At 42.9% G+C, this 12,132-nt stretch overlaps 1 protein-coding gene across 1 annotated transcript; it reads right to left on the bottom strand.

The window, feature by feature from the left end:
• Positions 1-427: 427 nt before the first annotated feature.
• Positions 428-2,287, bottom strand: LOC143035524 (uncharacterized). The gene is made up of 3 exons (XM_076202393.1): positions 2,002-2,287; positions 1,320-1,834; positions 428-1,179 (listed from the first exon to the last, which is right to left on the bottom strand). The coding sequence occupies exons 1-3, from the start codon at positions 2,272-2,274 to the stop codon at positions 708-710; spliced, it is 1,260 nt and encodes a 419-aa protein (XP_076058508.1). The 5' UTR covers positions 2,275-2,287; the 3' UTR covers positions 428-707.
• Between the last annotated feature and the right edge of the window lie 9,845 nt (positions 2,288-12,132).

Genomic DNA, 12,132 nt, shown 5'->3' on the forward strand with positions numbered 1-12,132 from the left:
GCAGACGACACTCAATTTTACATGACAGTGACAAATATTGATAATATTGAAGAAAAGTCGAGTGTAATTATGGTAGATATAAATAGATGGATGAAGTCCAAACAACCGAAACTAAATGAAAATAAGACTGATTGTGTAATTGTTGGAAAACAACATGATATCCAGAGGTGGGCGCGCGAACCTTTTTTTGGGTTCCGAATCCGAACCCGAATCTTCGCCGGTTTTGGGTTCCGAACCTCCGAATACCGAACCTGATTTTCAAAATTTTGGTGCGAACATTTATTCCGAACATTTGTCCACGAACCTCCGAATCTTTAGAAAATGGCAAAGCGAACCTTAATTCCGATACCTTCCGAACATTTCCAAATCTAAAATTTACTCATTCCGAATCTCCGAATCTAAATTTAAAGCTTTCCGATTAAAAAAAATGTTTTTTAAGATATCTACATTATTTATTAAACAAATTATTACTAGAAAAACAAATTATTAATACAAGACAGTAAAAAGTAAAAACAAAAGTTCACAAAACAAAACAGTAAAAACATTTAAAACAAAAATTCACAACACTTCAGTCTTCACTCTTCACTCTTCACAGATTCACTCTAACTTGTCGGCCCTCTTTCTCTCCCTCTTAACCAGCTTCAAGTTTCCCTTCATGAAGGTCAGGTTCTCAAAGTTCAGATTGGTCAGAGAGGCTCGCTTTGGCCTCAAAATGTCCGAGCCGAAGCAGACGAGGTAGACGAGGGCAGGGGAGTGTTATACTTGATGAAACAGTTCACCAAGTGCTGCCTGTGCTCCTTGGGGAAGTTTGCCGGGGAGATCTTCATGATGCTTGTGCCGAGAATGGCGCCCCAAGTGTCTACTTCCTTGCCGACCTCCTCCTCCAGGTTGGCCACCACCACAGGCTCCTCCTCGTCCTCAAGAAGGAAGGCAAACTCGTCGTGCTCGCTGGTGCGGCTGGCCACAGACTGTGGCCTGGAGGTGGGCTGGCTGGAGGCGGAGGTCACATCCCCCTCCTTGGACCTGATTTGGGCCACAAGGTCCGACACCATCTTGTTCCTCACCAGGTTGTACAAGTCAGGATTTGTCCTGCATATGTACTTGACCATCTTTAGACGGAACCTGGGATGGAAGGCAGTCGCAAGGAGCTTCTCCTGGTCCTCAAACATGTGTTGAAACCTGAAAAGATTAAGATATGAGCTAATTTATTGATTAATGATTTTTTTTTCAATTACTATAAAATATTATATGATTTTATTATTTATATAATTATATTATATTATATTATTATATTATATTAAAATATTAAAAATATCTACCTTTCAGTGAAGCCCTTTTTGTCTCTGCCATGGTGCTCCTGTGTCCCCAGGAGGTAGGTGACGAGGGGCTTGGCATGCTTGATGCTGTTGTCGTCCCTAAGCAGGTTCAAGTCCCTCTGGAGCACCATCAAGTTGGGAAGGAAGTTCCCCATGTAGGCATGCTGGTCTGACTGCATTTTGTCTAAAGCATTGGCAACTGGGGCCATAACTTTGACGTACTCGGCGATGACCTCGTCCTCGTCAACAAAGGCGGGGATCGGGTTGGGGCGCATGCTGGTACAGAGATCATTGATCTTTTTACGGGTGTCCAGGTCCTGTAGCAGGCCAGAAAGCATATTATAGCTGTCATAGCTGGAGTTCCACCTCTTCGCGCCAGGGACTTTAAGTTTTTTGCCGATAGCATCCTTTATCTCGTTGGCTGCGACAGTTCGGCGGCCCTGGGCATTCCACAAAGACTGTGCCTTGGCAGACGACCTTCTGAAGATATTCCTGCCACCATGGTTCCATTGTGGGACCTGAAAAAAGAATATTTATCATTTGATATTTTATTACAATTCACAAATTAAAAACTAATAAATAATAATTTACATCTTTTTAGTTTTTACCAAAAGAACAATAAATTATTTAACATTTATAAATTATTAATTTATTTAATAAAAAAAAATTAAATTATTATACTCACTTTGGAAACATCCTCAGACGCCAGGAGGTTCAGAGTGTGTGCACCACACCTCTGGTGTTTAGGCAGGCTAACCTCGGCTTCGTCAGCCTGGTCCAGGGCCTCCTCCATAGATATGACCTGAGGCTCGTCAGCCAGCTCTTCGTCAGGCTTGTCCTCGCCAGGTTGTATGACGACGTCCTCTTGTGCAAAGTTGACAAATGCACTTACATAGTTTGTGCCATTGTCTGTGGGTGGTCGTGCAGAGAATCTTACTGCTGATGCTGAAGTCCTCATGCAGCTTGCTCAAGGACCTCGCCAAGTACTCGGCTGTCTGGCTCTCCTTCACCTCCTTCATGCCCAAAACTGCAGTCGTCCTCTCCAGGGTGGCCTTGTCCAACCACGAGACTGTGGAGCCTATGAAGGCCCGGTTGTGGCTCGACCAGCTGTCGGCAGTAGTGGCCAGGTAGTCCTGCTTGAACATGATCTGGGTGAGCTCATTTTTGGCCCTGGCGCTCATATGCTTGATGTCGTCGCCAAGCTTTTTCCTGGACGGCAGCTTGAACTGAGGGTTCAGGTAGTTGAGGAAGGCCCTGAGCGCCTCTGACTCTGTTGTTATGGTGGGCAGCATGTCGCGGATAATCCACTGAAACATAAAGATGTGTGAGTATTTGAAGTTAAATTTTTGTTATAAATTATTTTTATTTATTAAAGTTAATTAATTTATTAAATTATTTTCATACTAAAACAGTAGAACTTTTAAAAGTAAAACTTACCTCATAAAACAGGTCAAGAGCCTTCTGCTGGTCAAACCTCTCAGCCATAGCCTCCTCAATACAGCCCTGCCGGAGGCTTTTGGTATCCCGACCACCACCAGAAGTAGAGCGGCCACGTTTGCTGCTGCCATCTAAGGCTGCTTTTAAGGCAGGACTATCTTAAGAGTGCTTGGTGGCATAATGCTTCTTTAAGTTGCTGTTGGTGTCATTCTGAAGCTTCAGCCTCGCAGTGCAATTTTTCTTGCCGCAGAGGGCAAACCCGGCGTCCCTGCCGACACCACACTTGAAGAAGGGCTTGAGAATGTCCCAGTCTCTGTAGAGGTCCCTTTCCCTCCTGGAACCGTGACCTCCCTCGGCTTGCTCGGCCTCGGTGTCGGCAATGTCCATGTCCTCGGCTCGACTTGTGCCAGGCATCAGCTCCGGACTCGAAAACTCTGGCAGTTGGATATCGCTGGCGTCAGATTTACTCTCAGCGAGGCCGCTTGGGTTCGTGGACCTTGGTGTGTCAGACTGAGCACTTGGGTTTCTCGACCTCGGTGTGGGTGTCACGTACTTATCCATTGTCAGCGGTGAGTGTGATGTGAGTAGAGTAGTCTAGCCTCCTTGGGTGTCCTCTCCAGAGTGTTGTCAGTACAACGGTTGAAGAATGTCTGACTATTGTAGCACTGTTTAACTAAATCGTAACTTACGGGACGCGGTGACAAGAAAGTCTGCAGACTGTGCAGATTTGTAAACACTAAACAAGCGCTCTGATTCGCTGCTGCAGTCACCGGCGCATGCGCGGTGGCTGCGCGTCACTAACAATCGTTCTGATTGGCTAGCAGCCAGCTGCGGTCACAACATGACGAGTCTGTGTGGTACAGATAAAGCAACGAGTTAAACACCACGAGTATATTTCCAAGTTCAAAGAAGGGCAGTCCAGGCAGTACTACTAGTCTTTGTTTCGCATTACTACACACAGTCACACAGGCTCGCATATCGAGCACATTTCGAGCAGTGGTCATTTGAGACACACACACTTACACGCCCATACTGAAATAGAAGTAGAGAGAAGCGATAAAGTAAAACAAAATGCTAATGGTCAAAGGCGTCTCTAGTTGTTACAGAAACATAGGCGTCACCACATCTGTATGCCGCGGAAAAGTTGAAAACCAATGTTTGGTCGTCTTCGTTTTTTCGATTTTTTCCCGGGATACGGAGGTTCGGATTCGCGAAAAAAAAGACGTTCCGAACCCGGAAGTCCGAATCTTTTTTGACGTCGGTCCGAATCCGAACCTCCAAACCCAAATCCGGGATTTTGCCGGTCCGAACAAATCCGTGGATAAAGGTTCGCGAACATTTGTTCGGAACGCCCACCTCTGGTGATATCATGAGACTGAACATTCCTCATTTGAGAATTAATGATACTGTATTGGAAGTAAAAGATGTTGTGAAGGACCTAGGAGTGATGGTGGATTGCAACTTAAGTTTTAAGTGTCAGATAAATCAGATGGTGAGAGCAGCAGGCTATCACTTACGGAATATAGCCTTTGTAAGAAAGTATCTTGACGAGAATATTACCAAAATGCTCGTTCATAACTATGTAATTAGTAAACTCGACTATTGTAATTGTTTGTACTATGGCCTCCCTATCTACTGAGAAAGCTGCAACCTGTCATGAATAACACCAACTTTAATTGACCTGCATTGGTTACCAATTAAGGCCAGACTTGTGTATAAAATATGTGTGATGGCCTATCAGGCATTAAATTTTGGTAGACCCAAATATATACGTGATCTCCTTGAGGACTTTCATATAGACTCAGATATGTTGTTAAGACACAGTGTGATGCCACATAGATTACATGAGCCACGGTATAATCTGGAAATTGGATTTAGAGCCTTTGAAAATTGCGCTCCAAGACTCTATAACAAATTACCTTTAAATCTAGATGGCCGAAAATGTTGAAATATTCAAGAAAAGACTGAAGACATACTTGTTTACTGAGTGTTATGATCTGGATGATATGACTATGAAGCAAGAATACAAGTGTTAGTTTGTATGAGGGCGGCTGTAATGAGCGCCGTGTAAGCGGCGGAATACGGCCGAGAAACTCCAACTATGTAAGAACGTAAGAAATTGGAACTACTAACACTAGAGCAGAGAGCAGAGAAGAGAAAGAGGTGATCTACTGACTATATTTAGAATCATGAAAGGAATGGAAATCCTTGACAGGAACGATTTACTAAAAAATGACAATGGAAAAACAAGAGGTCATGAAAAGAAACTCAAAAAGGATAACTATAGAAAAGATAGGAAAAAGAATAGCTTCCCACACAGAGTGCTGGATATATGGAATAACTTAGATAAAGAAACAGTGTGTGCAAATACTATTCAAGATTTTAAGAAAAAACTTTATGCTGAAAGATACAAAGACGGGTCACCACAAGTATAGCTCCCTTCCCGTGTAATACAACTAGGTAAATACAAAGGCGACTTGTTGACCATCTACAGAATTATGAAAGGTATAGAAATCTTTGATAGAGACGGCTAACTAAATTGGGATAAGAGAAACACAAGAGGACATGGAAAGAAACTAAAAAAGGACAGTTATAGAAGAAACATGAAAAAAAAATCTCCACAGAGCGGTGGGTGTATGGAGCATAATAGACGAAACAATAGTGTGCAAAAACAATACAAGAGCAAATTAGATACAGAGACGGGACACCCCACAAGCACAGTTCCCCTTCCCGTAAGATACAACTAGGTAAATACAAATGATAAATTTTTGGAGGACAGCGAGCAAGAATTTGGGTTCGGAAGATTTAGTCATAGAAGTGAGGAAAGTACTCAATCTTTATGAATGAATGGATGTGGCAAAATCTTCAGAAACTGATGGAATTCAGTCTTAAAAGAGGGCATAATGCAACTTGATTAAAAAGAGCTAATGTGGTATCAATTCACAGAGGTGGAAGGAGATGCCACTAAATCATAGGGTGGTATCAGTGACCAGTATAATAGTAAAATTATGTGAGTGGATTGTGAAAGATCGATGGATCAAATATCCTTTAGAGATTAACATTCTGACAGTCAATCTGAAATCAAAATTGGAAGGTCATGTGTGTCGAGCCTTTTGAGCTTTTACTCGAGGGTGATTTATATGCTGCAAGAGAGGGGAAGGAGGACTGTGTGTACCTAGACCTAGAGAAGGCTTATAATAAAGTACCTCAATCCCCTTATGTGGAAATTTGAGCGTATTGGAAGACTATGAGACAAATTACTCAAATGGACGACTTTTTAAAGAGAAGATGCACGAGGACAGTAGAAAAGCATAAGTTGTTAAGATGAACAGCAGTATTGAGCGAAGGTCCACGAGGTTCAGTGCTTGTACCAATAATGTTTCTTGTCTATGTCAGTGACATGATGGAACGAATAACAAACTATGCCATCATGTTTACAGACGATGGAAAATAATGAGAAGAATGAAAATAGGAAGGACTGTAGGCTATTGAAATAAAAAATCTAGACACTATTTTTGTATGAAGCTAAGAATGGAAAATGAATTTCAATACTGGAAATGGGCAATAGTTGTAAAAGACCATCTTCAAACTATTCCTTTGTAAGTCAACCCATTACAAAAAAACAAGATTTGATAGTATTGATAAAAGACAACCTGTCACTTGACACATAAATTGGCAGGATTGTGTGAGGGAGGAATATACTGCTGCAGAAGATTAAACTCATCGAAACCTTGATCTGTCCAAGACTGGAATTTACGTCAGAGGTATGCTGCCCACACAGAGTGAAGGATATAAGCAAGATCAAGAGAATACAAAAGGCAACAACCAAACTGGTTCACAGCCTGGTGGATAAATCATATATGGAAAGACAAAAAGCACTGGGTCTGCCAACTTTGAAAGATTGAAGAGAAACAGGTGATATGATTACATTATTCAGGTAACTAAAAAAAGTAGATTGCATTGACAGAAGAGGTCACTTGATTAAAGATAGGTCTTTAATAGGTCATGAGAGCAAATTAAGGAAGACCACTTGTGTAAAGGATGTGAAGAAATATTTTTCCATATGTGATAGGCAGTTGTCTTCACTGGCATCTGCACCACAGTCACGATGGCTTGGAGTATCACCACAGCCCAGACGGCACAAGGTCCCCTGGGACGATCTAGGATGTGAGGTACAGCTCAGAGCGCATTGACAGAGGCCAGTCGATGCGCAGAATGGGAGATATCTTGCGTTCCGAAAAGTAGTGCATCTCAAAGGTACCAACCAGCGTGTAGGTACCTGATCCAGCAGTGGAAAACAGGAGTCACTGTCCGCCAACCACAGGCCATGCTGGAGACAATCTTTCTAACTAAAAAACCCTTGTTACAATCCGAGGCATCTGGATGGAAGACCAGCTGCTAGGATATGTGGACACTAAAGAGTACCTTCACTACAAAAGAACTGAATTTCAGCACCGTCGAGAACTTGAATAGAGTCGGATGAATCAACAAACCCCGGCCTCCGTTCCCACACTAAAATTCTTGCCTCCTCCAACACGCGCCTTCACTCCACAGAACGAGAAGCTAGATAGTTTCTTGGAAAGATTAGACCCATATGTCCAAAGCACGGGCTACAGCCCGACGGACACACTCACTTTCATCCCAACAGAGGCCTGGGACTTGGATTGATCCGTCCCCCCTGACTTCCAACAGGATTACTACGAGGTTCGGAAGATGATGTAGGACGTGTATCAGCTGACACCAACGAAACTCTGTAGCAGTTTCTTCAACGCTGCACCAGCTGTCCTCTGCCATGGTAGTCCATTTTAAGGACAGAGGCTACACGACCCTTAAGGAAATGATCACAGTTGAGAACCAGTACTTGACCGCACACCACCATACTACTCCTCGTTTAACGACCTACTCGGTTAGCGACGACGCGGAGTTACGACGGGCTTTATAACAGACGTTTAACGTAAATCTCCCGAAGTTACGACGTCGTGTACGATAATTAAGTTGGCTGAGGCAAATTTGTATGATGTTATAATTGAACTTGTACGGTGGATATTAGCTGAGGTAAAGTGTTATGAAGCTTAGGTCTATATTACCATCCTGCAAGCTGCAAAAACTACCTGGGGTACAGTATATACCGGTAGTGGTAAATTTTTAGTTTCGACCATGGGCGCAATATAGCAATGGAAAATTAATTATTATTTTTTTGTAAATTATAATGTATCAAAGTAATATGCAATTTTGTGAGCGGAAATAAAAAAAAAAGGTGCTAAAACAAATTTCGTAATTAACGAAGTCATGTCGGACGAATGGTACACCATGTTTGTTATGATAGATGCCGATGTCGAAGAAATAAAAGGATGATGAATTCGTCTAACCTAAACTAAACTAACCTGACCTGTGTTTGATAAATCATTACCTGCAAATTAAATGTCATCCGGCTCGTCCTGGTTGTCGTCGTTGGCAGACAAGATGGCGTCCCAATCCTATGCTACCGACTTCGTTCATTAGCATATTTTCTTGTAGCATAGTATTTTTTACCTTCATTTCCGCCCACAAAATTGCATATTACGTTGATACATTTTAATTTACAAAATTAATAATTAATTTTCTATTGCTATATTGCGCCCATGGTCGAAACTAAAAAAATACCCCGGTATTCAATATGGAATGTCAGCATACGCGGATTTGGTCATATACGGTAATTTCAGGAACCTAACCACCGTAAATGAACAGTAAATAAAGCTTTAATGTACTGTATAAAAGAGGGAAAATACACAAAAATAAAGATACATGTATTGCTGGACATTGTACATACAGTACATGTACGTATATGTATACACTTTCGCTTAACGACCAATTCGGTTAACGACGGCGCGCTGGTCCCAATTGTCGTCGTTAAACGAGGAGTGGTTGTACAACAGTTGTGCCGTAACCGTGTACCTCACAAACCTACTGTGTCACCCTCTTCCACAAGTCATCATACACCCACCTCGTGGTATAGAGTTGTCAGCCACGAATCCGGGCCATGCTACACCAAGTTGACCAGTGAAATCCAGCCGAAACACAAGAGGCTGTGACCTCCACGGAACACTACCAAACGACCCAAGAGTGCCGAGCCCTGCTACAGAACCCATGGCCAAGAACATCCCCAACACCCCGTCCTGGACGTCATCACCATGGCAGACGAGAAGGCAACGGCCGTCAGCCTCCTCACAATCATTTCGCCAGTAGAATGTTCTACATTAGGAATCGGTGAAGGACCGATAAATCCTACATTCAAGACCTGCACCGGAACCTTCGGAGGACAGGACGTGACCGTCCTACCAAACTCACGAGCAGACTCCATCTTCATAACAGAGACCCTCATTGATCCTAGGCAACTAAGTGATCACAAGTCAGTCTGTGACGCTACCTAGAATAACTCAAGTGCCCTTATTTTTTGGGAGATGTCGGTGCAGTTTTGCTACCAAAGCCACCGCACGATGTGATCCTAGGACGCATTCCCAGAATAAAGTCCTCCAAACGGCCTCCTCGACGTCAATCAAGATGGAAAGAAAGACACCAGTTCCATGGAAGGAGAGCACCATGAGGTTAACTGCCATATGACTACACAGGCACAGCCCTCCACATGCAACCAGACTGAAAAGGGGTGCCCCCTTAACCTCTGAACCAAAGTTTGTGGGGGAACTGAAAACTTGTCTGGACCTCTAGTGATTATACCAACAAGCCAATAAGACTTGAGATGTGCACCACTTACCTGCTCCAGAATGACCTTCTCTACCAAAGGACCCTACAGGAAGCCCATGTGCCCTTCCAGCTTCTTGTTTCAGATTCCCACCATTAGGAAGCCCTCCAGCTGGTACATGAAAACCTGCTGGCAAGACTACTATTCTCAAAAGAAAAAGTTGGCAGGCCTCCAGTGTGATTTTTACAGGCCAGGTATGTATGCATATGCTAGTTGCTACTGTCTTGTTCTACCTGCAGGCTCCATGCCCTGAAATGATATGCAAAGTCCCCAATGGGACAAATCGCCCTCAAATTTGAGCCCTTCTCCACTTTCCCTGTCGACTTCATAGGATCCCCCTCTTACCCATGCTGAAAGACACCACTACCTCCTTACCACAGTGGATCAGGTGACAAGGTACGCCGATGCTGATGTCCTTTGCCACATTGATGCTGACACCATAACAGAGGCCCTGTTTGACATCTGTTCCATGGTAGGTTTTCCTTGGACAATGGCCACTGACAATGGTACCAAGTTCACATGTGCTACGTTCACTGCACTCCTGAAGCTGATGGGTATCAATCAGTCCCTGGCACCCTCTTACCACGCTTAGTCCAATGGCCTGGTGGACCATTTCAACAGTACGTTGAAGACCATGCTCTGTAAACTCAACAGTGAACATTCCAAGGCTTGGGACTGCTACCTGCCTGCACTGCTATTTGCCTACAGGGACGTACCTCAGTCATCCACTGGTTACTCATTTTGAACTAGTATATGACCACAGCGTATGATGACAAAGGACCACCCACCAAAGAGAAGGGCGTACATCAGTACCTGCTTGAAATGTGGCACCATCACCAAGCTACTTACCAAATTGCAAAGGAGAATCTCCTGAGGGCCCAAGTCACCTCGCTGGGGTTTTTCCATTGTCAAGCCCACACTTGTTGCCTGCAACCCGGAGACGATGTCCTGATCTTTCTACCAATGAATTCAAAGACCAAAACTCCCTGATATGTGGTCCCAATGAGATACCCTAACAATAGAACTAAAATCAAAAGCCTAATATAATTAAGTGCTCTAACAACCCTGGTAGGCACCCCATCTCAAGCAACACTACATAGCACTATTAACACCAATGTGGAAATAGTCCACATCTCACCTCCACAACCACCAGACACCTGCCTCCAGTATCATGTCCATAATCATATCACTCACTGCTCCATCAACAAACTGAAAGAAAACACACTGCTGTATGCCCAACCCCTTGATATCCACCCCTCTGAATCCTCTCTCCTGAGAAGACAGTCTATCTGGCCAGGCTGTGATGTGGCCACCATCCAGCCTAAGTTACCAAATGCAGCTTGATGACTGTATAGCAGATAATTGTCCAGGATGTAACAGTTCACCCCATACAACACATTATGTATGACTGTATTGTACACAATTATGCATGCTAACAACACAACATATACTCAATCAGGGGAGATGGAACTGTTCAGCCAGTCTAGGAAATGACATGGATTGTGGTACAATTGCCCAAGGCTTCACCACATGAGCATGATGTGAGGTCAATTGTGGTCAACAACTGATCTGAAAAGGTGAGGACTGCAGCAACACAGAAAATCCAAGATATAAATAGAAAATTGCATAGCTTATTCCTTCTGTAATTTCTCTGAAGTACTTCAATCCAAAATGTTAGGGAATGAATTCAAAGGTTCACCACTGTCCCTTCATTCTACCAAAAGTTATTGTAAGTTAGTAGGAGAGATGGTCCCAAGGAGCACCATATGGTGGGGTAGCAGTTGGTTCTTTCCAGATTTCCAATACCTGAGATCATTTAAAGACCCAGCTATTCTCTTCATAGGGGGAGAAGGTGAAGAGTTATAGACCCTCAATTTTTTTTTTTTTTTTACAGATACTGAATATCTGGGGATTAACCTTTACTCATTTTCTCCAGATCTAAGTAGGAGTATACTCAATCCATCCAGCCCCTTTCTTGCAGCACAAACTACTATCAAGATTAATAGTTTCTCTACACATGCTCTACCAACTCTTAAACTAAATTCTATGTGCACTCAGGCTTGTACACTAATTAGTAGTTGCCTTAAATTTCACTATATGGAAAACTCGCATGCCTACAGTAGGTGGCAATGGTCCTCAGGCCATTCCACAGATCTCTTTGGAAAGAAACTTGGGACTTATTTTTGTTATATTATTGTGAGACTGTTTCTGCCACCAGATGAAAATGGTAGAAGGAGGGGAACAGTCACTGGTTGTCTGCTCTCCATGTGTGAAAAAGTGGAAAAAATACAATTGATGTTTATAGATATCTTGGACCCAGTCAGGAAGTGAGGGAGTTGTCAAATTTTGAAAATGGGCAGCTCCACTGTCCATTTAACAGGACCAATACATGCAGGTACCCATCATTGGTCCTATGGCTGGTCATACAAAGGGTAAATAAACTATCAGGCAAAGTACTTTTTTTTTTTTTTTTCTTTTTTAAGATTACATTCTTGATGAATTCTATAACTTAGATACTAGTTCATTCTAACATGTTGACCAACTTTCCTGAGGTCATACAAAAATATATGACTATTGAGGGACAAAGAAAATCCTAAACAATAGTCTTGCAAACAATAATGAAATCTAATAATAAAAATA

The sequence above is a fragment of the Oratosquilla oratoria genome, chromosome 19, assembly GCF_046742065.1.
Source record: "Oratosquilla oratoria isolate Oo_2021 chromosome 19, ASM4674206v1, whole genome shotgun sequence".
Classification (NCBI taxonomy): domain Eukaryota; kingdom Metazoa; phylum Arthropoda; class Malacostraca; order Stomatopoda; family Squillidae; genus Oratosquilla; species Oratosquilla oratoria.